Source organism: Glycine soja, chromosome 15 (assembly GCF_004193775.1).
Source record: "Glycine soja cultivar W05 chromosome 15, ASM419377v2, whole genome shotgun sequence".
Classification (NCBI taxonomy): Eukaryota; Viridiplantae; Streptophyta; class Magnoliopsida; order Fabales; family Fabaceae; genus Glycine; species Glycine soja.
In genome coordinates this window covers 6,130,466-6,156,919 of record NC_041016.1, presented here as the reverse complement: position 1 = coordinate 6,156,919, position 26,454 = coordinate 6,130,466, and the positions used below count along the sequence as shown (strand labels likewise).

Below are 26,454 nucleotides of genomic sequence, written 5' to 3'. Positions count from 1 at the left end.
ACAAAACTTATATTTATTTTTAATAGAGACTATCTAATATTAACAAAGAAAAATATACCTTTTTAGTTTTAAAAGCTTAATTAGGAGAATATGAAGAAGTTGATCAATATTTTTAGTTTAAAAAACAAAGATGTATGTAAGGATACATGGTCAAATAAAAACGATAATGGTATTTTAAAAAAATGAAAACTTTAAGGAACTATTAATTGAGTTATTTTTTCAATTAAAAAGAAGAAGAAGAGAGAGAAAGAAGAATGAAATCTATCTATCTTCTTATCCGAAGCCCGGGAGGCCAATAAGAAGCACGTCAGCTGCTATGAATGGTGAATAAAACACAAAAGAAACAAATTGCTACATAGCACACACTCCCTCTTCTCTTCTACGGTTATGGCGTCCACGTTGGGCACTTCTTCAATTGCGGTTCTTCCTTCGCGCTGCATCTCTTCTTTTTCTTCCAAGCCTTCCATTCACACACTCTCTCTAACTTCAGGTACATTGCTTGCAAAGTATATGTTTTTTTCTCTGTTTTTTTGCCTTTAATATCTTGTTTTGGAGGTGTGCTGCAGGCCCCATTTCATATATGTTATTTCTCTGTGCTGAAGTTGTGATTTTATTTTGCCTTGGGGGGTTTGTAGCTGGAAATGGAAGGTGGGTACTTGTGGGCATTATGTAATAGTTTGAACATAGAATCTTAGTTGAGTGGTTGTGGCTTTGCAGGGCAGAGCTATGGGCGGAAATTTTATGGAGGAATTGGAATTCATGGCATCAAGGGAAGGTCTCAGCTCTCAGTTGCCAATGTTGCCACTGAAGTTAACTCTGTAGAACAGGTAGGTAGGATATTGGATTCTTGAGGTCTAGATGTTCTTTCAGTGTCTTTGCCTGTGTTTTGAATTGCACTGGGTGGAAATACTAGGTGTACCCTAGATTAATTGTTGTAAAGACTTCCATTCTTTTGTGTGTTGTGTGCGTTGAGCCATTGAGCATTCCTAGTGAGTTTTTAACAAATTATGGGTACAAGGCATTTTTTAATAAACATGCACGCTCAGTATAAAGGTTTTACATGATCAATTAAGCAGAAATCATTCTCTGTATGACCTTTAAGATAATTGTTAATAAAATTTAACAAACTTACCATATATGGTTACGGTTCATGATTGGATTGGATAACAATATAAAACACTTTTACATTGTTAGTGCATACATTATTTATTCATTTTTCTTTTCCCTTTAAACGTAGATGATTTCTGTTAACATTCGCGTGGACATTTAGAGTGTAGTTGATTGGGGGGAAATAGCAAGGCAAAAAGTAGAGGAATGAAAATAGATTCTGAATATTTTTGTCATGCACTATTTTCGTTCAAAATTAGTGCAAGATTTCTTAGAAATTAAGCATTGGGGGCTAGGCCTTTGTGTTTGATTCTGTGTGTGTGCGCGTGTGTGTTACAAGAATCTAACCCTGTAAACTTTTCATATCCAGGCCCAAAGTATTGCTTCTAAAGAAAGCCAGAGGCCAGTATACCCATTTTCTGCCATAGTTGGACAAGATGAGATGAAGCTTTGTCTTCTCCTTAATGTGATTGATCCTAAGATTGGAGGTGTAATGATCATGGGGGATAGGGGCACAGGGAAATCTACAACCGTCAGGTCATTGGTTGATTTACTTCCTGAAATCAAGGTTGTTGCTGGTGACCCTTATAACTCAGACCCACAAGATCCAGAATTCATGGGTGTTGAAGTCAGAGAGCGTGTACTTCAAGGAGAGGAACTTTCTGTTGTCTTGACCAAAATTAACATGGTTGATTTGCCATTGGGAGCTACAGAAGATAGAGTGTGTGGAACAATTGACATTGAGAAAGCCCTGACTGAGGGTGTCAAGGCATTTGAGCCTGGACTACTGGCTAAAGCTAATAGGGGAATCCTATATGTTGATGAAGTTAATCTTTTGGATGATCACTTGGTAGATGTGTTGTTGGATTCTGCTGCATCAGGATGGAACACAGTGGAGAGAGAGGGAATTTCTATCTCACACCCTGCACGGTTTATCCTAATTGGCTCGGGAAACCCTGAAGAAGGTGAGCTCCGGCCACAGCTGCTGGATAGGTTTGGAATGCATGCTCAAGTGGGAACTGTTAGGGATGCTGAGCTTAGAGTGAAGATTGTGGAGGAGAGAGGTCGATTTGACAAAAATCCAAAGGAATTCCGAGATTCTTACAAAGCCGAGCAAGAGAAGCTCCAACAACAAATTACATCAGCAAGGAGTGTTCTTTCTTCTGTTCAGATTGATCAAGATCTCAAGGTGAAAATCTCCAAGGTGTGTGCTGAGTTGAATGTGGATGGATTAAGAGGAGACATAGTAACAAATAGAGCTGCAAAAGCTCTTGCTGCTCTGAAGGAAAGAGACAAAGTAAGTGCAGAGGATATTGCTACTGTCATCCCTAACTGCTTGAGACACCGTCTTAGAAAGGATCCCTTGGAGTCTATAGACTCAGGTTTACTTGTCACTGAGAAATTTTATGAGGTATTTAGCTGAGGATCTTAGATATAACACGGTTTGTATGCTGTGGTATTCCATGAGTATAATGCTACTTCATTATTTACATTTTACCTTTTCTGTGGGGATTTTCATTGTACTTAAACATTAGTAAGATTCATGAGTTCCTTCTACGCAGGAAATTCCAAGCATTTTACGTGCAAGATTCATTCTCTAATTTCTTCTGTTATTTGTAGCCTTTTCATAAGCTTGGGATGCTGAGACTGTGGTTCTTGTATTAGCATAAATTTGAAGAAAAAAAAAAACTTACTATTTTGTTAAAATATGTTAGTTAATCACGCCACAACTTTTTTCTACTTGAATCAATTAACAAACGGTTGTGACTCAATCAGCATTTCCCGTTGGCATCAAGAAGGTTAATTATTAGAAAAAAACATAGCAAAATAAATACGCTCCAAGAATATATGTTGTTAGTGGAACCCCATTTTTGTTAATATTCTCGTGGCCAGTATTATTCCTGTGTTAAGCAGCGCTTCATATATACGTAATACGTATCCACTGAATCTCCAAGTTTCTCCAATTCTTTAATAGTAGTATGTTTGTTTGCTTATCATGTCCATTCAGATCTACATCACTCGGAAGCTAACATGAATAGCTTCTGCATTTATGTTATTGCTAGACGTGGCTTTGCTGAATGAAACAAGTATAAGATGGGTTTCCAAACACACAGTAACCGCATGTTTGAATTCTATTTAGCAAAAACTTCACACCATCCAGCAGAAACAACTCACGGTAGCTTCTGCCTTTCTCTGATTTTGACGCAATTTTCTTACATACGAATGTTATTAACAAGTTTCCGAACACACGAAATGTGTTATTGTTAGTATTCATTCCTTCTAATGAAGATCCCATTGGATCTAACATAGAAGCAAATATATGCTTCATTGCTAAAAAATGCAGCTTCATGTGTTAAATTATTATACAATCTTAAAAGACAAAATCATTATTTGGAACTACTCCTTGTATTATCATATGTCATTTTCAGTCATTCCTCCCCATATTTTGGGCCTCTGCTCTAGAAATGCAGGTGGCCGCTGAAGTAAAAGAGTAGCCGACCGAATTAAGATTGCAGCAGTTATAGCCCATATCACATACTTCTTATTCCCATCTTCATAATCAAAATAATGTACAAGATGCTTCTCCCCCATCCACTCTCTTTCCTCGGCTCTTCTGTTATCGTTCTGCATTCAAACCATAATGTCAGAAATTAAGTTCATTTGCCTTTATGTAAAAAAAATAAATAAGCGAGAACAGGAACAGTAGCATAAACCTTGAGGAACATCTCCAATGGAACATCAAATATTGCTTCAACTTCAGCTGAATTTAAAACAGGTGAAAATGCATCCTTGTCGAACAGTACTCCAACCACAGGTATTATTGTAACACCATACTGCATTTGAAAACCACTTTGTCAGGGTATTGAGCTATGCATATATTTAAATATTCGGATTGAATCATCAAAGAAAATAATAGACTAAAATAAAATTGTAAAATTGCACAACTAATAGATGAACTTGAGCCTGGATAATATGTGCCTTAATAGTTAATGAGTCTCAAAACAAGTTAAATTTTATTTTTATCCCTAATAAATATTCAATTTTTGTGTTTGTTTCCTAATAAATTTGTTTTGTGTTGAGTTTTTAATATAACAATAATTTTATTTTTGGTCATTGACACTTTTTTTAGTTGATAAATTAACGAATGGTGTGTTTTGTTGTTTCAATAGAAACTCAATGCAAATAAAAAATTTATTAGAAAGCAAACGTAAAAATTAAATATTTATTAGGAATCAAAAACATATTTAAGTTAATTTCTATATTTTTACACACACAAGAAGAAAATAAAAAAATAAAATGGATCAAGAAGGTAAAATTGAATTAAACTTCTCATACTACAACCAACTTAAGCACCTCAACCTTTTCAGAAGCTACCTCATCCAATTTCTCCATAAGCACAGATCAACTCTGCATTCTTGTTTTAGAAGAGTCTTAATATTAGAGCTTTGTAATTGAAAATATCTCATAAGCTTTAACCTAAATACTATAAAGACAGTGAGATACTAGAAAGATAGGAAAATACTAGCATACTCTGAAATTGCTGAACATAACTTATGTTATTAAGAATCCTGAATTAGAACCCCAAGCCCATCAAGGTTGGAACTCGTGGGCAGGAGGGTGGTTAATCAGCTGAGTGTTAACATGACAGCACTACCCCTCGCTCAGAATATAAGAAACGGATTCGTGCAAGTGCAATTCGATTGAAATGTTTACTAATCAGAAACCTAAATGAAAGCAAAGGAAGTTAAAACTAAGATGAAATTGAAAAGAGAGACAAATACCTTAGTATGAAAGGGAGGGAGAAGAGTGATAACAGAAACAAGAGAAGGGTCCAAGCCAATTTCCTCCTTAGCCTCTCTCAGCGCTGTTTGTACATCGTCAGCATCACCTTCTTCCCTCTTGCCACCTGGCAAAGCAACCTCACCTGAAATGCAACCCATTTCAGTTATTATGCTGAAATAAAAAAAAAAATAGCGAAACTTTGCAGAGAGAGTTACCGGAGTGGGTTGAGAGAGAGGAAGCCCGCTGGGTGAGAAATACTCGAAGATTCCCATCGGCGCCTTCGAAGACGCAGATCAGAACTGCTGCTCTCTTCTTCCAAACGGTGAATTTTGAATTGGGTTCGTTAGAGTCAGAGGGAATAGAAGAGTGGAGATGGTGAATCAGAGCCTGTAATCTCTGTGAACCTCGTACCTCCGCCCTGTTCGAACCCATTCCCCTGTCACGCAACCTCACGTTGATTGTTGTTACCAAGTACCCACTCCTTACAACTTTACTTTTTTATTAGTTATTCACTTAAATATGTTTTTTTTTTTATTTCTAATAAATATTCCATTTCTTAATGAATTTATTTATGTTTTTAGTTGTTGACATTTTTTTACTTCATGATAAATTAGAAAATTTTATATTTATTTTTTATACATAATTTGTGTACTTTAAAAATGAAATCGATGGTTTATTTTATTCTATTCTAAGATTTTTGATACATCTTTGGGAGTAAACCAATGAAACTTACTGATGGCATTTTGTAAGTAGGAATATGAATTCCAAGTGCCTGGACACTTTTCCTTTCTTAGTACATATAAATACCTACCTACTCTTAAAATCTACATTTGTGATGAATATTATTGTAGAATGAACACATGTTAAGGGCTAAAATACATTAAATGTCTAATTCAATGCATTATTACATAGTTAAATCCCCAGGAAGCTTGAATTTAGGATTCTGCTCCATGAAAGCTGGAGGTCGTTGGTACACAACTGATGCAGCCCTTATCAAGATCCCAGCAGTTAAACCCCATATAAGGAATTTTTTATGCTCGATTTCATAGTCAAACAAATGTATCAGATAATTCTCTCCCATACACTGCATCTTCTTCTGACTCCGTTTTTCATCCTGATTAATGTAATGTCATCAGACAACTTCTAGAAGAATTAATAATATAGAAAATGTCAGTAAAACACATAATAGAGAAATAAAACTAAGAGTGGACCTTAAGAAACATTTCTAAAGGTGCATCAAATACAGCTTCTACTTCAGCAGGATTCAGAACAGGTTTGAATGCTTTTTTGTCATGAAGAATGCCAATGACAGGAATCACTCTCATTAGGTACTACAAAAGAAGAAAAAAACAATGGATTAACTTTCACTTCGGGCAACTAAATAGTTTCAATCATTATTCATTCGTCAATCAAGAAATATATAACCATTCAAGATAAAGTGATATGATGCTGCAAAATTCCACATCTTCCAGTCCATAAATGTTTCGTGAACATAAATAAAATACTTAAATTTAAAGCAAAATTCCTAATTTCACATAATTGGAGTGTTCAAATTTTCTTTCAGCCACTAGTCAACCAGGTCAATCAAAGTTACATTACATCAATTACTCCTACAAGTGGAGGTGTAAAAAGAACCTATACCTTGGAGAAAAATGGTTCAAGAACAGTAACAACATCGACAAGTTCAGGGTCCAACCCAATTTCCTCCATTGCCTCTCTTTTTGCAGTGTCCCCATCATCTTTATCCCCCTCCTCCGCTTTCCCGCCAGGCAAGGCCACTTGACCTGCAAAACAATGTCAACAACATGCAATACACACGATCCTCATTTCATTCCCTATTGAGTCACAGTGCCTAGATATGAAGGGAAGGAAAAAATAACATTTTTTTCATTTATGTCATTTAATCTATCCACATCTTAAAAAAGTACAAAACATTGTCACATTGATTGTCCTACATTTAAAATCTTTAAGCAAACAAAAAATGTATGAAACTGGACTGACCAGAGTAAGTGGAAAGCTTGGAAGAGCGTTTAGTGAGTATCACTCTCAGATCCCCAGCATCTCCTTCAAATATGCAGATCAAAACTGCAGCTCTCTTGTATCTAATTTTTTCTGTGTTTTGAGCAATTGGGGTGGCTGATTCTGTGTAACTCACTTCTGAGACAACCTTATCTCCCTTCTCTTCCATGATCTGATCCAAAATGTCTTCAGGGAATGGTGGGGGCTTGTCAAGGCGGAGCCGTTGCGCCAAGTCCAGGAGCCTCTGTGATCCTCCATTGCTGTTTGAAGAATCCATGAATTTGGAGAGAAAAAGCTATCTTCTCACAATAGAAGCCATGAGTTGCAGTTAACTACATATCATAGTACCATACTATATAGCATCCACTAATGATATTTGAACTCGTAGAAATTGATGAAAAAGGGTAGATGGTAGAATGGTACAGGTTCTATGATTGAATGGTGTGAAGGGATACCTGTTTTTGGCAACAAATATTAATGTCCTTGAAACGGAAAAAGTTGCCATATGAACGGCTACGTTTTTTGGTCCTACCCCAGTCACTATCTTCTTCATTCTTTATCAGTAGCAAGTCACAACCAACAATGATGTGTCTCTCCAGTTTCCTGTAAAAACCATAGCTTCACAAGTTTGTTGTCTCCAATCCCAATATCACATGTATGACACACACATACAACTGAAATTCATCAAACTAATCAGGCAACAAGGAGTTATGGCAAGTGCAATTTTTGGGCTAGAATCTATGGGTCCGAATAACTTAGCTTGCCTTTTTCACCCAATGACAACTAAGGAAGATCTGAAATGGAAAAATGTTTAATGCAACAAATTGGACAGTAACTGAAGGAATTAGAAATGTACTTAGTATTTATCCATGTAGTTAGGTTTCCGATTTCAACATCGGTCTTTGATTATATTATTGCTCTTCTAGTTGGAAGGTTCTCTTTGGTTTGGTAGCGACTCACATTAAAAAGGCACAAGGGCCAGTTATGAGACGATAACGTTATTGACTATAAAAAATGCCGGCTTTTAATGACAAATTCTCATGAACCCATTACATTATTTTAGTTGTAAGGCAAATGTTGAGATAACGGTACTCGTTAAGAAACTTAAAAACAAATGTTTTTGAGAGGCCAAAAATTACACGACGATGATCTATTTCACGCTCGCTTATGTTTTATATAGTAAATACTTTCTTTTAGATTTTTAATCAATGTTGGATAATCCGAATTTACAAGTAATAAAACATTTATTTGTAATGTACGATTGTAAATGTGTTAGTGTTTAAACCACTAAATTTAATTGGATTCCATTTTCTTTTAAAGAAAAAACTTTGTGATTAATCAATCTCTTATCGCCGAAGCATTTGTGTAACTGTAAGAAGCTTAGTTATTTAAAGAAAAAAAAAGTGTAAGAAAACTTATGAAAATAACTTTTGATATGTTACAGCTTATTTTAACAAGCATTCCGAGATAATTTAAAAACTTATAACAAACAATTTAATTTCATTTTTTTAATTATAAAACAACTTATATATGAGTATTTATATGATAAACAATTATTTAATAGATACTTAATCAAATTGTTTATCCAAACTGAGCCAAAATTTGTGAGTGTCATATGCTATTTGCTTTGCCATAGGAAATGGGCGGGTTCAACTCCTCTCTGATTACAGGAGGAGTCCAATAGGAAAGAGACAGATACATTGGTCTATGAGATCCTCTAGTGGGTCTCTCATATTCCATGAGTCTGTTTTTCATCCCATGTGTCTATTTCTCTTTTACTAGACCCTCCTATAAACTGAGAGTAGATTTTTTCGAAATGAGCACATAATAGAAGAAAAAAATGGAAAATTAATATAAACAAAAAATGTGGGGGGCCGGGCCTTAGGGTGGTGTTTCATTTTATAGGAAATGCAGGCTCTATTGCCCCTTTAGCTATTGCCTTATTGGCCCTAGATCTCTAGCATTATTAGTCTTATTGATCATTTTATCTGACAAAAAAAAAGTATTGATCGTTTTAATTTATTATTCTATAAAATTATCACTTTAATTTTTTTAAAACACCATTTATTTTATTTTTATTATATTTTTCCTGACATTTATGATTGAATTTTTTTTTATAAAGTTATGAAATAAATAAAGAATTTTGTAAAAATTAAGTAAATTATCTGTTATTTATCATGTCAATGAAAAATCATTTATTCAATATCAGTAAACTGTCACTTTAATTTTTTTCTTAATACTATATTTGAAATGATATAAAAATAAGAAAAAATATTTAACTGCCATATAAAAATAAGATTTTTTAAGGAAGTTGCTTCCTGCACCTCTGTAATATATCCCTGCACCTAATTCAGAATTTAAATTTGCATTCAAGGTTAGCCTTTCTAGAAGCTTAAAAAGGTGCAGCAAATTTAAAGGTACAGGAAGCAATGGCCCAACTTTAATTATGAGTTGTTCAAACTAACCCATTGGACTATGCTCAATTTGTCATCTCTAAAATTACGAAGTACTTAATATTTAAATTTGTAGTTATTAATTTATTAAGAAACGGTAAAATTAATCATTTTTTGTTTAATTCTATAATTTTAAAGCAATTTTTTATTATTTAAAAAAATTCACATATGTTTGAAAATGAATTACTTTATCCAAAAAATTGAAATAAAAATTAAATTACTTTATTTAAAAAATATTTTGACAATTAAAATAATTTATTTTTCAATTTAAGGGTAATCGGATCGTTGTAGTTTGACAGATGATTCTATTTCCTCCTTAGTTGGTCATTAAGATAGATGCAGCAAGTAGGTGATGACAATTATCAAGCATAATTAATCACCTCCACCAACTCCAACTAATTAGGTACCTTTCCACCCTCCACTATCATGTAGGAGTTGTTCTGCAATTATTTGCCATATCGTAACCATTATTGCATGTGTATTTGATCTTATTTAAAAAAATAATATATACCCCTTCTATAACTTTCTTAGAGAATTTCAAACAATAACCATTTCTTTAAACAATAAATTGAACCAAGCAAACATGTCATTAGTCATTTTATATAATGATTTTGCATTATAAACCCCACATTTTACATTTTGCATAGTTTGGGAGAGTTTCAAGGCATGTAAATGAAATTATTCAACTAGTTGTATTACACGTGATTTGTCACTAAATATCTGTGCTGGCTCTTGTAAAATAACAAGGTTGAAAAATAATAAGTATTATGGTAGAAATACACACACATGTATGTATTATTTGGTAACATATAATTATAAACGGAGCAAAAACACTAGCAAGTTGCACAAGCCATCTCAATATGGTAATAATAAACCATGACGAAGTCAACAACTTGATCACATCTTGGAAATTTTCTATTACAGCAGAGAAGAGGAAAAAATAGATATATTGTCCTATCTACAATCTGTCTCTTCCTTGAATTTGAATGTACAAGATTGAAAAAGATAATAAACAGAAGCATCAACAAATCACACCCACAAGCAGGTCTGTTAACACATTCTCTGCAGTGGCTTGAATTTCAGTCACGCTCATATGCACAAATTGGAAGCAATCAATAAATAAATAAGTTGGCTTTTTAGTTGCCTTTTTATGGACTGTAACCAATTGAAAATCAATTTGACTCAGTTCAATTCGAATTATCCAAAAAGGCTTTATACTTAAAAATTGTGCTGTCTTAGCAAACCATGCTGAGGACTCATTGCACTCTTTGGACCAGAGTTTTCTCAGTTGTTGGATAAGACAATCTCCTAGCTTTTGAAGTGCCTTTTGCGTTGGCCGAGGGAGGAGTCCCTTTTGCATTGGCTGAAGGAGGTTTAAATGAGACGGGAGTTTTTGGTGTTGATGTGTTCTTATCCTTCTGAACTTTGCTTGGGCTTGGCTGCTTATGTTGAGCTTTCTCCGGGGTGACGGATAAGCTAGGGATACGGCTTTCCCATGGACGAGCAGCAATCCAGCATTCCTTCCAGCTCCAACCCCAATTAGCTTTGCTAAGTTCATAATTACCAAGCAGTTGGTTCTGACTAGAGTTGGCCCTCCACTAGTATGATTCATAAGATATGTATGTGATTATCAGTAGGATCAGGTGAAACAGATATTGAGACATTCCCAACACTAACTAACCTACCTGATGGGAAAAAGCATATGCCATGGCTCTTTCGCGCTTAACTGCTGCTTCTTCCCTGTGATGTATCCTTCCAAGGATTTCCTCCATGGTTTCAGAACCACCACACCATTCAACCTGTAATTTATGCTGTCTAGTGCTCAGAACAAGATTAACTAGATTGAGTTCCAACAAGGTTGTGTATCTAGCGAAATATTTGATCAGTATTAACTATTCAATATAGAAGATTTCAAGCACTATATCTGGAATTGATTTTTATTGAGAACTTGTTTTATGCATATTTCACCATGCAATTTAACTTAAAACTACAGAGAATAGGAAATGCAGTTCCAGGCAGACTACAAAATTCCTAGAAAGTTAGAAACACATCTAACAATTTCTAGCACAATATGAAAGAATCACCACTTTAAAACCAAAACCAAAGTTCAAGATAACTAAAATACAACAATTGGGCTTTCATCAAATAAATAGATACAAGCGCTGATTAGTTAGAGTGGTGGCATTGGAAGAAAATATCTTGTTTTAAATTTTAAGACTTAAACAAACTTGAAGAAAATTAGGGCAAGCTAAAGATTACCTCCAGATCATGAAGCTTTGCCTCCAGTTTTAGTTGAGACTCTAGTTTCTTCCTCCTGATCCTGTCTTCTGTTACCATACAGATTCGACGAGCTCTAATCTCAGCTTGTATCTTGCTCCATGAATGAAGGTATGTTACAGCTGTACTAGCTTGCTTTTTAACAGAAAAGCCTTCTGTTAGGATCTTCAGTTTTGTAAATCCTTTCATGCGACGTAAAGCTTTTCTAGCCTGGACAGTTTCAAAGTCAGAGTTGCAAAATGAACACCATCAAAGATATTAACACAGGTTTGAAGTTTGATTGCTAAGGATATGCTCAATAAAAAAAGTCAGAGTAGAGTTATCCTGTACTATAAGAACCTGTCTCCACAAAATTTTCAACTCAACACACCTTATAAGCTCGAAATGCAGTCTGGATCCTTGTTGCAGCAATAGTTTCAACTGACACCCCAGCTGACACAAGGTTTTCACTTTTAATACCATTTGTTAAACCACTGGATTCTTTTCCTGGATAATTGTTTGACTTTGATGCATTTAGTTTCTCTTGAGTTAAGATACCCTGTTGCAAAATGTGGCCAGATAGAGATAGAAACATTCTCGTTACAATGGCTCTCATGCATAATAAATTCTTATACTTGGTAATATAATGTATTGATGCAGCCTAAATTATTAACATAGTAATTGAGTTGTTGCAAACAACATTTACTGTGTCTCATACGCATCACCATTCCAAACTAAGATAAAATTTTAACTTCTATCAGTCCTGTTTAAAAAATAATTACATCAGTTTAGAGTCATATAGCAGTCAGAAATCTTGAATCACCTTATAGTTTATAAAAGGCATCTAAACTAACTTTGCTCTTCAATTTATGGCAACAGAGAAGTTGGTCATTTCAATTCTGGACAAGGACTAAGTCTGGTCTAGAACTAACTTACTACAGCTTTATCCTTTATAGAAAATGAGAACAGTAGTTATAAAAAGGCTTAGCAGTATATCATATGATTAAGAATTTCAGATAAGGGGCCACCAAAACTCAAAGATTAATTCAGTTTTTTAGGAGAATAATGGAGATATATAAGCTTAAATTCAACAGATTGACATTTCTGAAATTTATCCTTGCAAGGATTAGATAAATAAACAAAAACTGACAAGAAGTGCATTATACCTTTGCTTTCTTTGATCTGCCTTCTTTTGATTTTCTTAAGCTAATTATTGTCTTAAACCAATCACCTGAACCCATTATTGATGCGAAGTAACTTCTTTCAAAATAACATAGCCCTGGGAATATAGCAAACATTAGCATCTCACTCTTCATTATTACAGGTTTAGTATGTTGTTCTCAATTATAAGAGATCCATCCATACAAAACAAACCCGGAGAAGAAGGTAAATGAAAGCCTTAGGCAGTTAGACGCTTAGACTTACTTCTTCAAACATTAGTCTCTATATAGAAATAGATGCTTTTAATTTAAAGCTCGATAAAGGAATTCTCTTGTGTATGTTGTTTGTAATCAAGTCCGTGTATATTATATGCCACCATGAAAGATTATGTTACAAATATACTATAGGGTGGATCCTATCAGCTATCACATTATGATCAGAAAAGCATACAGCGATCCAATTGGATCATAGTTCGAGACACTATAAAAAGAAAGAAGTAAATTGCACATATTGAAGCTAACTACAGTTATGAATATAGGACATACTGTTAGAGTTGATCCCAAAAAGAAACTCTTTTTTGTCTTCCCGGCAAAAATAACAGCCCAGTCAGCAAAACTCATAAGAGAAATAAAAAACAAACGCATATTGTGATCTACCAAAACATCACATAAAAAACATGGATCAGCAACTCAACTTCTGAAAAAACAAAGAAGGAATATGCCCAAAACCAACATGCAAATGGGAATTCTCAGAATCACAAAAAGAGAAACAAGAATGCAAGTGGGGGTGAGAATGACAGACATACCAGAGAAGTTTCAAAGGAGAACTTTATTTGTTTTCCTGAACTGGCAACAAAGAAATGGGGGGTGGGGAAAATGATATATTTAGTGTAGAAGTAAAGAGGAAGAAAAGGAGAGAGAGAGAGAGAATAAAAGGTGGGTGTGAAATGTGGATTGCCATGGCCCAATACCAGCATTAATTCTCTCATAACGTATAAGTTGAGTGAAAGATGGATATAAGTCCAAAAATGAAATAAATAAAAAAGGAGAAGACTTTATCTATGTGAAAGCGACAACCGACGAATTACGAATACATGGGGTCAGTACGTGTAGTCCTGCCACAGAGGCCAGAGAGAGTATCGTAATATGGCATAGTTTGTTGGATTTTTGAAGAACTCTGCAAGGAAACCTACAATGCAGCGGAACTAATTCTGCCAATATTTTGATGCTGAGTCCTTGCTTTCTTGCTTTTCTGGTTCTTCTATTCAATTATTTATATTTCTTTTCACTTTTTTTTTTAGAAATGTATTTTCACAAAACCATACACCTAGAGATAAAAAGACAAGAGAAGATTTATATAAAAAAGACGCGAGAGGAGAAGAAAACAAAACAAAACCCCCTCTACCCATAATAAGTCTCATCCCATTCAACATGAAAAACTAATAAACAAATGAAAAATAATATTATTTATAAAACTAAGAAATTATTTCTCTATATAGGCGTGAACGATGATTGTTTCTGGTTCACCTACTTCATCATGCAGCTGTGTCAGAAGTGGTGATGCGTGGACCAATGTTACATTAAAATTTGATTAAAACATGGTCCCGGCGAGGCTCGAACTCGCGACCTCCGGCTCATAAGACCAGCGCTCTAACCAACTGAGCTACGGGACCAATTTACTAATTAATTCTATAATATCTTATTTAACTTATATTATATTTTGTCTACTCGCTATTTTTATTTAATTTTCCAAGTTTACTTTTCTTGTTAAGCTTCGGTTCTTGTGCTGTCATTAACTTTCATAATATTATCGTCGACTAGTCACACCTTATTTTATTTTTTATTTGTGGGGTTCTATATTTTGTTCTTATTTATTGAATCAAAACTTTTATCCCAAATGAACAATAAATTTATATAATACTATTATGTTTTTTTTTTCATTTATTCGTATTTAAGTTCACATTTTTATCTTAAATTTTAAGAATGAACTAATTTTTAGTTATGTTATATATACTTATTTTTTGTTTTATCGTTTGACCTATGAATTAGTCCATTAGTCTGCAAGCTAAGTGAGCTAAATACAAACTAGACAAAACACATGGTTTTTTTTATATTTTTTCACTGTGAAATATGGTTTATTTAGGAGAGTTAGTCAAAAAAATTTGATTGAAATGCGGATAAAATCAAATTTAGTTAAATAGTTTGGTTTACTTAACATATAAATAAAGAATTAAATATATATTTTGCATAAAACATATATAAATAATTTTAAGTATAAATTTTGCGAAAAATACTATGGGATAAATTTTTAAAATTGTTAAGACTTAAATACAAAAGGCGAAATCAATCCAAAAGATTAATTCATTAGGTGTGAAAACCTTATTCAATAGAGGACTCATAATATTAATCTCTTTTAAGGGTCAATATTTATGGCAATCTTCACTCTTTTGACATTGATCCAAAGATAGTCATTTTTCCTTGAACAACTTTACTTGGCTATGGGCATTCGATTTGCATCTTAATCCTATCTATAAATATTTCTTTTCGTGGTCCAACTCTCAACTTGAGCACCAATTATTAAAACTTATACACAAGAAAAAAAATTCAACTCAAAATTATTTCATGATTAGATGTGTCAACAAAACTACTTTCATCTCAAATAAAATTATCTATAATCCAAAATACATGTCCTCTAGACAAAACAAATTACTTTCATTGCATTACTAATTTGGCGTTATGTTTAACACTATTTATACCAAAATATATGTCCTCTAGACAAAACAAGTTACTTCTATTCATCATGTCTGTTAACATCACTAAAGGAGCAATTCTACTTTGACGTTATGTTTAACACTATTTATACCAAATTTACTGAAAGGATTGTATTATCACTTTTTTTTTTAAATGAGACCTAATTTAATTTTTAAATAATAGATGGATGAAATTGAATAAAATAAATAAATAGTGGTACAAAATAACTAATTAAGCCATATATAAACAATAACAGACATAGATTTACTCCTAGCAAAAAACTATATTCTCAAATAGACGACTTGATCAAGTAGTTTCTCAAATAGACCTGTACAAACCAACTTCAATAATTACATCGTGATCTTGCATATAGAAGAAAAATAGCAATCAGGTTCGTTCATTATCATTTTATCAATTTGTTGTCATTTTCTACAATCCCTATTTAGGTTCCCAAATCACTCCGCAAGAAGAACGTAGAAAATAGAAATTAATTGAGCAAAAATTTCATTCGCATGATAAACTCGTACCTTCTTTCGTTCAGGTTGGGAATTGGACCGTGAGGAGTCACCTTCAAACGCTAAGTAATGACATAATTGTAACAGCTATCAATTTTTCAACTTATAATACTTTCTGCAGTCTTAACTCTTAAGAAGGTTATCTCTTGTATATCTCTCATTTTGAGTTTTCTATATTGCGTAAGTGGCCATAGAAAGTAGAAACAAACATGACAGTTGACCCTTCTACTACAGTCCTTATTCACAAAACTGTCTCTCATCGTGTTGGTCTGGTGGCATTAGTATGGATATCCGATGCTTCATAGAGAGGTAGGTTTTATTGTTTTAACTTTACTTTTAAATATAACAAATTTTCATTTATTTTTTATCCTTTTATTATGAAATACAATATTAATTTTTTAAATTTTTTTATTCAATTAAGCTTCTTTATTTAATTTTAAAATTATGTAAATTTATTTTTGTTGTTCATTTTTATTTAACTAGAACCCTAAGTTTTCATTTTTCTACCCAAAATTTATAAAAATTAGATGAATTGATTAAATTTTTTAAAACTTTTTTACTCAAAATTTATCAAAAAAAAAAGTTTAAATTAGTTCTTTTGATTCGATTGCCCTATAATTTTTTCAAGCTAAATTAGATCTTTTAACTTTTAAAATAGGTTTAATTAGGTGCTGACCATCAATTTTGTCTAAATCATTAACAATATTTAACCATAAAGAGACAACATAAAATTTTACCATTAACGTCAATTTTGTCTAAATGGTTTAGATGAAATTGACATTGAAAATCTAATTAAATCCAAAAAATTAGAGGATCATACCCAAAAAAAAAATCTGAGGATAAAAATCTAATTTAACAAAAAACATCAAATTTTACTCAAAATAAAAACTCAAATCTTTCTCTAATTAAATCTTAATTTCATGCATATAAAATCTTTCTAATTTTATCAAATTTTGACTAAACTTTTTAGAACTGATTGTATTTGTAGTTCTATATTTTAACCCACATGTGATTTTCATATTCCAAGTTTTAATTGTTCCTATTTGTTTCTCATAATTTGATCTTCTGAGTTAATTATTCACATTTAATTATGATAATTTATCAATTATTAAAATTAAGTCTCTCGTATCATATATATTTCGTCCAATAACTAGTGGGAATGTAATATTATGGAAATATAACGTTTCCTTAATATGTATAATTTGGCATACGGAAATATGTATAAAGTATTTAAATAAAAACAAAATCTTATAAACTATCACAACATAAATGAATGAGAAAAAATTATAAAGAAAATAAAAAATTTATTTATTTATTTATTTAATAATATTTATCTATTTTTAGACACATAAGTAATAGCACTTATATATTTTAAACAAATGGAAGACTATATATATTAAACTAATAAAAAATAAGGGTTTTATTTTTTAAATTTCGGGTTAGTAAGTTTACCTACTCACTACAAATCAATCTATATCAACTTAATAAATATTTTGGGTTGGATTGGATTAAGACAAAAATAGTTTTGAACCTAAATTTTATTAGTTCAATTTATCAGGCTGAATCCCATCTTGACATCTCTAATAATATAATTTTTTTATGGTTAAAGACACTATCTCTTTAGTACTGGTTTCCAACATAATAATATGATAATTAAATTGCTCCATCAATGATGAAAGATTACTTTAAGAGCAATGCTACATAACTGAAAGAATGGACAGAATTTATCAAAAAATAATAAAATATTCAATTTGATTTTGGATGAGTAGGGTTGTTCATGAGATTTTTTGTTTCCTAAACAAACCACAAAAAAGTATATTCTCAAAATTATTGAAATATTATTGGCTTTAAAATTTTTTTGCAAAACTTATTAATAATCCAAGATTATTTAAAACAATGATAACATAATAGTTAATATTATTCTAAAATTTGTTATTAAAAATAACATAAATAATTAATAATTTGTACAAAATCAATTAAAATAAAATAAAATTATTTAATCTACCTTGAGATATAGTAGATCGCAAATAGTATTTTAAAATTTTTACTTATTTTATAAGAGTTTATTGAAATTGAAAATGTTAAAATTCTATTTATGATCTATTATGTCATAAGATAGATTAATTAATTTTATTTTACTTTAAATGATTTTGTATGAATTATTAACTATTCATGTTAACATTAATAATAACTTTTAGAATAATATTAACGTTATCTTTACTTTAAATAATTTTGATTATAAATGAGTTATTGATGAGTTTTGTTAAATTCTTATATTATATAAAAATTTAATACTAGTATAGACTAAATAAAAAATTTGGTGTCTTTCTAAATAGATGAGTTTTGATAATAATTTGAAAATTAGTACAATTAGGCTAATTCATTTTGACAAGATATGTGTGGAATTGTGGTTGTTCAGTTATATTTTCTTTAAATAAAAGATATCGTACATTATTTAAAATATTTAAACTTACCAAGGAATCTTGAAGCAATGAAATTTAAATGATAGTGTCTTTGTGAAACTTGAAAGTGGGAAAAATATTATTATCGATAAATTAGATTCTTCAAAATCATTTGATAATTTGAGAACTGAGACAAAAAAAAATGGACAAAAGAAAAACTAATCATTAATTTTCTGTCTAATATATAGATTTTTTAGAGATTGTTCTCAGTTGGTCGCGGTTTTTATTCTATTTGATAGAAAATATTCTCTCTATCCAAGTAATTAAGTGAAAATAATTATGTGCTCCAATACAATTAAGGTCATTTCCATAAATTTTAAAACTAATGCTGCCTCCTTTAAAATAAAACTAATGTTGTCTTTTTTTTTTTGGATCATGTTAGCATTTATTATACTTATATTTCCTTCCTAAAATCGTATTTCGTTTGTCTCTCCTGAATAGTCACATTTACTAGTAGTGTTAATTTTTGGTAAAATATCTTAAAGATCCTTATCACTCTTGTACAACTTGCTCCCCATTCAAGTTCCCATTGGGTTTCACTTACGAAAGCATCGTCAACTTACTCCTCACCTCCCTCTTCAACTGTCGCCCTCGCCAACTACAACAACTTCATTGTTCTTGTCTCTTTCGACGCTATCTACAACCTCTTCCGGTGTGATGACAACCTCACCAACTACTAGTGTTCTCGCTGCGTGTCGCATGCGATCGTCCATCTTGGCAATATTTGCTTCACCTCCTACGACGGCGTTTTGCAACTTGACAGCTATTTCGTCAAGTACAACGATGTCACTTTCATCGGGATCGAGGACGTGACAGCGGCATCACTAGATCCTCACTTCTTTATCTTTTTTTTTTCGTTATCTTTGACAATGTTAATAGATTAGGGGATTACGATATAATGGATGATAAAAAAATTATATATGATAAAAAAAAGAGTGAAATTAAATGTAATAAGTGTTAACCTCGTGGGGTGTAAGTATAATTTACTTTAATTGTAAATGAATATATGATTAATATTGATTTTATGCTACGTGCCATTTCGAACCATATTTTTTTTCTTATATTCTTTTTAAATTTTAATGCATGAAATTTCTAGAAACTCTATAAAGTAATGCAACTATAACTTATATTTTGTTGGTTATATATATATATATATATATATAAAAGATAACTTATACTATGTTATATAATTATTAGATTACATTACATTAAAGATCTGAATCCAAAATAAATTAAATGCTATTCTTTGGTAGATGATAAACATTTTTTTTATTCAAATTGATAAATTATTATGCATGTGTCAATTATGCATAGGAAAAAGTAGCAGCGCTTGATAGCATAGTTTATTAATGTGTACAACAAGTCAAAATGTAAACAATTTTTTTCATTGAAATTAACTCTGTAATGTAGCGAGAAGTCTACAATTGTGCCCATGGATCAATAACTCCACATACCCGAGAAACTCGTTTGTCACCCAAAGTCAATAACATTGACGGAGACAAAATTAAGATTCAAATGAAAGGCTTCAATTTAATTTTCGTGTTCCAATCTTCTTTTCCACACACCAATCCAACCAATAGCTTCCACTTGAAACAACCAATATATTCCTTGGAAACAAAATAAATTAACCAAAACCATATTTCCGTATACCTTAGATTGCATTGAAACCAATCAAGCATGGGATCTAGAGACAAAGATGGTGAGGAGTCACTTGGTATAGGCCTTCAGGTGATGCTAGCAGCAGCTTTCTCTTTATTTGGTGTGATCTTATTAATCATAATCTTCCATTTTTGTGTAAAATATTTCATTAAACGCCAACAAAGGAGACGCCAAAACAACTTTCTTTATCAAATCAGCACTCAAATTGCACCAATTGATGTGAGTTCTGTGGAGCCACGCAACTCTGGCTTTGACCCTTCGATCATAGCCTCTTTGCCTAAACTCTTGTACAAGCAAACGGACCAATTCAAGCAAGGTGAAGTTGTAGAGTGCTCGGTTTGCTTAGGCACTATTGTGGAAGATGCAATCACTAGGGTTCTACCAAATTGTAAGCACATTTTTCATGCTGATTGTGTTGATAAATGGTTTAATTCTAACACCACATGCCCAATTTGCCGCACCGTGGTTGACCCAAATGTGCAACCAGAACATGGTCATGTAGGTGCCACACGGGTTCACAACCAAGTCCAACCCACAGCACCACCGGCTGAGGGTGGTGTTGAGCTACAAGATGATAGTGAATTGGAGAGTGTGGGGTGTTCAGGTTTGAGAATAGGATCTTTTCATAGGATGATTGGTAATAGGGAAAGACCAGGAAGAAGGACTCAGAGCTGTGATGGATCTACCATATTAGATATAGAAAGGCGCTAAACTAAGTAGTGAATAAATTGTTATTTCCTAATTTTCTCCTTTCATTTGCATATATTCCTTAGTTTAAATGAGTATTGGTACGGTATGTTTTTTGTTATGGGGGTGTTGGGATTGTTTACGCCATAATTTTCCCTTGTTTGTTAATGCTTTGTATTTCTATTTATTGTTTTAGGAGAGCAAGTAATTTTAAGTGAAATTTGATTGATAAATCTAATTTTCATTTTTTATTATGATATCGGTATTGTGTTTATTAGCAATTAATTTCTGTCGAATAATTTATTTGATTACCATTTAAGATCTTACTTAAAAGAATTAAATCTAAATTTAATAGAACTAATAACTTGTTGATAAATTAATCCAACTTTAACTGTTTGTGGGAGTATAAAGTGCATGTTTAATTTTATGTATCATAATTTATTCTAAGCTTAGAATTGATTTTAAATAATTTTTCAACACATTAAAAAAGAGTTGATAATTACTTATGATTTAAAACAATTTCAGATAAATCAGTTATACTGAATTTTATTTCAAAATAAATTCTAACAAAACATAACTTTAAAAAATCATTTTTTTTTAAATTAATTCCGTAAACACCAAACACTCTAATTTACATTTTTTTAACTATTTTTAAAGCATCACATAATTAACATGCAATTCACATTTAAAGAATAACCCAAGACTTTATTTGGTTTGAAAAGTTCTTAAAAAGGGAAATAATCCTGCTTGTAGTCATATATTATCATAAGGATAATTCTCCTGTCATAACAATTCTTTTAAGCAATTTTTTCAATTAATTAAGAAATAAGAAAAGAAAAGAGAAACATGTAAGATATAAACGATATGATGGAGACAAATTTGTTTAAAATAAAATTGATGTAAATTTTTTTTGTAAGTACAAAACATTACCCATATCTTTGGCTGATAAAAAAAACCCATATCTTCCTTTTTTACTAAATGATATTAACTACATAAATTAAATGACAACATGATATTTAATAATTTATAATTGGATTTGGGCTTGTTGTTGCTAGCTAGCATAAACGAAAAAGGGTTATTAATTATGATCTGATGATCTTCATAATGAATAAAGATTATATACGGTATGACCCATGTGGTTGCATTTCTTTTTGCCAAAGATGTCTCACTCACATAAATACATCTTGTTCTTAGAATGTATTTCTAGAAATATTTTATCTTAAATGGGAAAAGCATCATTGTAAGGTCAAAATCATTTGCCAAACCTTTCATTTTCTTGCAATTTAAAAGGTGGTTTTAATTTGTGGCAGTCTAGCAGATACATCTAGTATGGCTTTTAAAGATGCAATATTTTAAGGCTGCCAGGTTGGAGACTGCACATATTTCCTGACAAAATTTTATTCCAAATTTTGTTGGTTGGCTAGTTGTTTGCAGGGTAGCTTTTTTCCGTCCACCTGTTATAGCATCCATTAACCATATATAAGAGAAAGATGAAAATAAAGCAAATTAATCCTTGCCTTTAATTTCGCTAAACTAAATTAATCCGTTTATCTGTAATTTTTTTCTTCAAATTCTTATTTTTCTTTATGTGTCCTATTTAAAAGAAAATTTTAAATTCTTATTTTTTTATGTGTCCTATTTAAAAGAAAATTGAAGGACTTAAAAATGGACACGGTCGTATATGGACCAGGAGGAGAAAAAAATGTTATGAATTATGACTGTGTATCAATGTCGTGAACATTGAGATCTCACACTACACGGTATGAGGAGAGGAATTGAAAATTTTAAACCAAAATGTTATAACACAAATTGCAAGATCTGCATACATACAAAGATATGCATGTGATAAAAATGACTTAGATAAGAAAAACATCTTGTAACTTATAACATTTAATTAAGCTTAAATTTAAAATATCAACTTGTCACTTGTTCCAATGATATTTGGTTCATATCTCTTCAAGAATGAAAAAAATGCTGCGGAGCATGAATATCAAATTAATAAAGATTGTCAATTAAGTTTTTTTAGCGGATATACAAAAGTTGATATACTTCACATCAATATCTTAAAAAAAAAAAAACTTAAACTTAAAATTCATATTCATATATAAATTTATGTCATAATTAATACATACAATGCAAAACGACTCATGGTCACAAAATACAAATATAATTAACTCCTAAACAGCTAGCCTAGAATAAAATTGGAATATAAGGAAGAAAAATATTATTTTTATTAGATGTTTTATTATGAAATAAAATAAAAAATTCAGTAATAAAAAAATAAAATTTTTCATTTGATGATCTGAAAAGTAGATAAACTTAATAATATAAATTGTAATTTTGTTTATTTTATATCATCTTCCTTTCAAATTAAGGTTCACAAACCAAGACTAGATAATGGTAGAACATAGTGATAAAAACTTATGATTTTATGTAGGAAAAAAAACACAGAAAAGCATAACACAAACTGTGACCACATAGATGTAGGAAACAAATTATTAAATAGTGGAGAACTCAGGACGGAAGAATTGGGTAAGCCCTAAGCATATAAAAAACAAATAGTTAAGGAAATCTAACTAGTTGAATATAAGTTGTTATAAATTTCGACTCTATTTTTGTTTTTTTGATTCCTACAAAAATGCAAGAAACAGATAATAATATCACATTAATTGAGCAAAATGTGGGTTTGTCGTGAATCCTTGTCACTGTTTTTGTTATTGATTCCTATAGATAAAAAAACGCAAGAAACATAGAACAATATCACATGAAAATAATAACCGATTAAGGGTCTTAGTTTCAGATGAAGCACAAAGAAAAAACCAAAAAAAAAAGCAGGAAAAAAAAACCCTGGAGATGAAGAAAAGTTGTACAAGAACGATCGAAAATGAAACTACACAAAATTTTCACTATTTGTAAAGTGGTTTGAAAAAAAAAAATGAATTTCTAATTGAAATTTAGTCCAGAAATTTGTCTATAAAAAATCACCATGAATCATAACGCTTGATCTTTAATGTGGAATATCAGAAATCAATGCAATCCTAGACGAACCACGACGATCTTGCTTAAGATTCAGCATGATTTTTAGGTAAAAAGAACTGCATATTTAGAAAACAATAGAGAAATGATATTTTATACAACAAATTATACACAAAATGTAGTAATAAATGTTGATATAAATATCGATAGTTGGAGTTATAATAAAATATATGTAGTAATTTAGTTTGTGCAATATACATTGTAAATGTTTATTTTTATAAAACTAAAATTTATAATAAATAAATACTTTTAAATATCTAAATTATATTTTAAATTTACAATAAATAAATTTGATTATGATGCAATTTTCTTTTACTATTGGATAGTTTCTCTTAAAAAATTGAAATTTAATTTATACATAGAGATGGAAATGATAAATTGAAAGATATAAATAATTAAGAAAATCAAAACATATATTTGTCATGTGAACATATGTCATATTTTGAGAAAGATGAATTATTAACAAAACCACTAAATACTTTATACCAATAATATATTTTAAAAAATATAAAATAAATCATTGTTTTTTTTAAAAAAAGTCAAAATGAAACATATAAAACATCATCAAAATGAAGAAAAGTCTACTTAGGACAACACTTATAACAATTTTTTCAAGTACATAAAATATATTTAAATATTTGCTAACATACATTTATTGAAGTTTAAATTAAATAATTAATAATATATTAAAAATTTTAAAAAAATATATTTTTTTCCTATAAATTATAAAATCTGAATTTAATACTCGTAAGAAGGTACAAATACGTGACACTAAGCTAGTTTAATTTAAAACTAAAATTATATTTGAAAAAAATAAAAAAAAATAAGTTTAAATGTATGAGATTAGGATAATTAAGGAAAACTCCTAAAAATACTGTAATTAAGGAATGATTCCTAAAACTCCTCTTTTTAAGATTTTTTTATTTTAGAGAGGAAATATATTAAGTGATTCTTAAAATCTTAATTATTGATATCATAATTAATCTTTATCATTTATATTTTACCTATAAAAAATATTTTTTAATGAATCAAATCTAGAAAGATATTAATAACATATTTTTTAATATATTGTATTCCACATAAATTTAATTAATTAGTTAAGTGAGTTCTATCAAATAAAAAACAAACTTAATGATAACCGCTGGTTTAAATATTGATAGTTTTTTTTCCAATAAAAATATTGATACTTGAAATTATAATAAAATATATGCGTATATAAAATATTTCAAGTGATTGTTAAGATTTTAGGTTTTTAACTACTAACTTTCTCATCAATGATTATTGTTTATACTTTATTTTGAAAATATAGTTTTATTGAATAAAATTTTGAAAAATACTAGTAAATTTTTTATTATATTTTTTCCACATAAATTTTATTATTTAGTTACGTGAATTACAGAATTTAATTTAGAAAATAAATAAATATTTATTTAATTATCGATTAATTGAAATTCTAATAAAATACATGCACATATAAAATATATTAATTATTTGTTAAGATCTTATCTTTTAACTTTCTAATAAATTGTTATTACTTATACTTTATCTTTTAAAATATTCTATTAAATAAAAACTGAAACTCACAATTTAAGAAACAAAATGTAATAATAACTATTTATTTAAGTACTAATAACTGAAATTATAATAAAATATATGCACATGTAGAATATATCAAGTGATTGTTAAGATTTTAATTATTAATTTTCTAATCAATGATTATTGTTTATACTTTTTCTTCTGAAAATATATTTGTTCAAGGAGTCAAATCTAGAAAGATATTAGTAACATTTCTCAATGTTCTTTTTCCACATAAATTTGATTATATAGTTATGTGGAATCTATTAAATAAAAACGAAACTCACACAATTTAGTTTATGACATAATATGAAATAACAATAATAACTGTTGATTTAAATATCCATAGTTGAAATTGAAATTAAAATTTTATATATATATATATATATATATATATTTGTAAAAATAAAGTTATGCACATATAATATGTATTGACTATTCTTAAGATCTTAGCTATTAACTTTCAAAAAGAAACTATTAACATTCTAATCAATTATTATTATTTATACTTTATCTTCTAAAATATATTTTTTAATGAGCCAAATCTAGATATATATATTAGGTACATATTTTTAAAAATATTGTTTTCCACATATCTAGAAAGTTACTATTTGGTTACTTGAATTCTATTAAACAAAAAGGAAACTCAATAAATTTTGCACTAATATTAGATGAAATTCAGTCGATTAAAAAGTATGTCAGAAAGAGTTTATTGTTGACATATATATCTTTATAAATTTATATCTAATATAGAAACTGATGTCTCTAAAAAAAAAAGTAACAACTGATGCCAATTTTTTTTATCAGATTAGATGATCAGTTCTAAAGTTTTAACCAGTATAGTAAACAATTCTTTTATCCAAGTAATCTTGTACCGAAAAAAAAAGTGATTTTAGTTGTTCTATATTAAATATATAAAAAAAAGAAAAAACTCAATGAATTTAGTACTAATATTAGATGAAATTCACTAGATAGAAAAAAGTATATGCCG

The 26,454-nt window shown here is 30.3% G+C and overlaps 5 protein-coding genes and 1 non-coding gene across 7 annotated transcripts; 2 read left to right on the top strand and 4 right to left on the bottom strand.

Annotated features, from left to right (window-relative positions):
• The first annotated feature begins 267 nt into the window (after positions 1–267).
• Positions 268–2,708, top strand: LOC114387736 (magnesium-chelatase subunit ChlI, chloroplastic-like). Its single transcript, XM_028347942.1, has 3 exons — positions 268–490; positions 718–827; positions 1,478–2,708. Exons 1-3 carry the CDS (start codon positions 388–390, stop codon positions 2,528–2,530), a joined length of 1,266 nt encoding a protein of 421 aa, XP_028203743.1. The 5' UTR covers positions 268–387; the 3' UTR covers positions 2,531–2,708.
• Positions 2,709–3,221: 513 nt separating this feature from the next.
• Positions 3,222–5,386, bottom strand: LOC114387737 (nudix hydrolase 15, mitochondrial-like). Its single transcript, XM_028347944.1, has 4 exons — positions 5,106–5,386; positions 4,890–5,032; positions 3,822–3,941; positions 3,222–3,732 (listed from the first exon to the last, which is right to left on the bottom strand). Exons 1-4 carry the CDS (start codon positions 5,320–5,322, stop codon positions 3,520–3,522), a joined length of 693 nt encoding a protein of 230 aa, XP_028203745.1. The 5' UTR covers positions 5,323–5,386; the 3' UTR covers positions 3,222–3,519.
• A 153-nt stretch (positions 5,387–5,539) lies between these two features.
• Positions 5,540–7,776, bottom strand: LOC114387720 (nudix hydrolase 15, mitochondrial-like). The gene is made up of 5 exons (XM_028347926.1): positions 7,365–7,776; positions 6,892–7,208; positions 6,532–6,674; positions 6,102–6,221; positions 5,540–6,004 (listed from the first exon to the last, which is right to left on the bottom strand). Exons 2-5 carry the CDS (start codon positions 7,184–7,186, stop codon positions 5,795–5,797), a joined length of 768 nt encoding a protein of 255 aa, XP_028203727.1. The 5' UTR covers positions 7,187–7,208; positions 7,365–7,776; the 3' UTR covers positions 5,540–5,794.
• Positions 7,777–10,203: 2,427 nt separating this feature from the next.
• Positions 10,204–13,765, bottom strand: LOC114386604 (protein IQ-DOMAIN 1-like). Of its 2 annotated transcripts, XM_028346636.1 has the most exons (7): positions 13,585–13,754; positions 13,325–13,431; positions 12,785–12,897; positions 12,010–12,177; positions 11,622–11,849; positions 11,048–11,161; positions 10,204–10,960 (listed from the first exon to the last, which is right to left on the bottom strand). In XM_028346636.1, exons 3-7 carry the CDS (start codon positions 12,857–12,859, stop codon positions 10,619–10,621), a joined length of 927 nt encoding a protein of 308 aa, XP_028202437.1. In that variant the 5' UTR covers positions 12,860–12,897; positions 13,325–13,431; positions 13,585–13,754; the 3' UTR covers positions 10,204–10,618. The 2 variants fall into 2 exon arrangements, with proteins under 2 accessions (XP_028202437.1, XP_028202436.1); XM_028346635.1 differs by lacking the exon at positions 13,325–13,431 and having other exon boundaries at positions 13,585–13,765.
• Positions 13,766–14,377: 612 nt separating this feature from the next.
• On the bottom strand, positions 14,378–14,451 carry TRNAI-UAU. The gene has a single exon. It is a non-coding gene; the product is annotated as a tRNA-Ile (tRNA).
• A 5,558-nt stretch (positions 14,452–20,009) lies between these two features.
• LOC114387704 (E3 ubiquitin-protein ligase ATL41-like) lies at positions 20,010–21,109 on the top strand. Its single transcript, XM_028347907.1, has one exon. The coding sequence runs from the start codon at positions 20,184–20,186 to the stop codon at positions 20,874–20,876; it is 693 nt and encodes a 230-aa protein (XP_028203708.1). The 5' UTR covers positions 20,010–20,183; the 3' UTR covers positions 20,877–21,109.
• Positions 21,110–26,454: the final 5,345 nt, after the last annotated feature.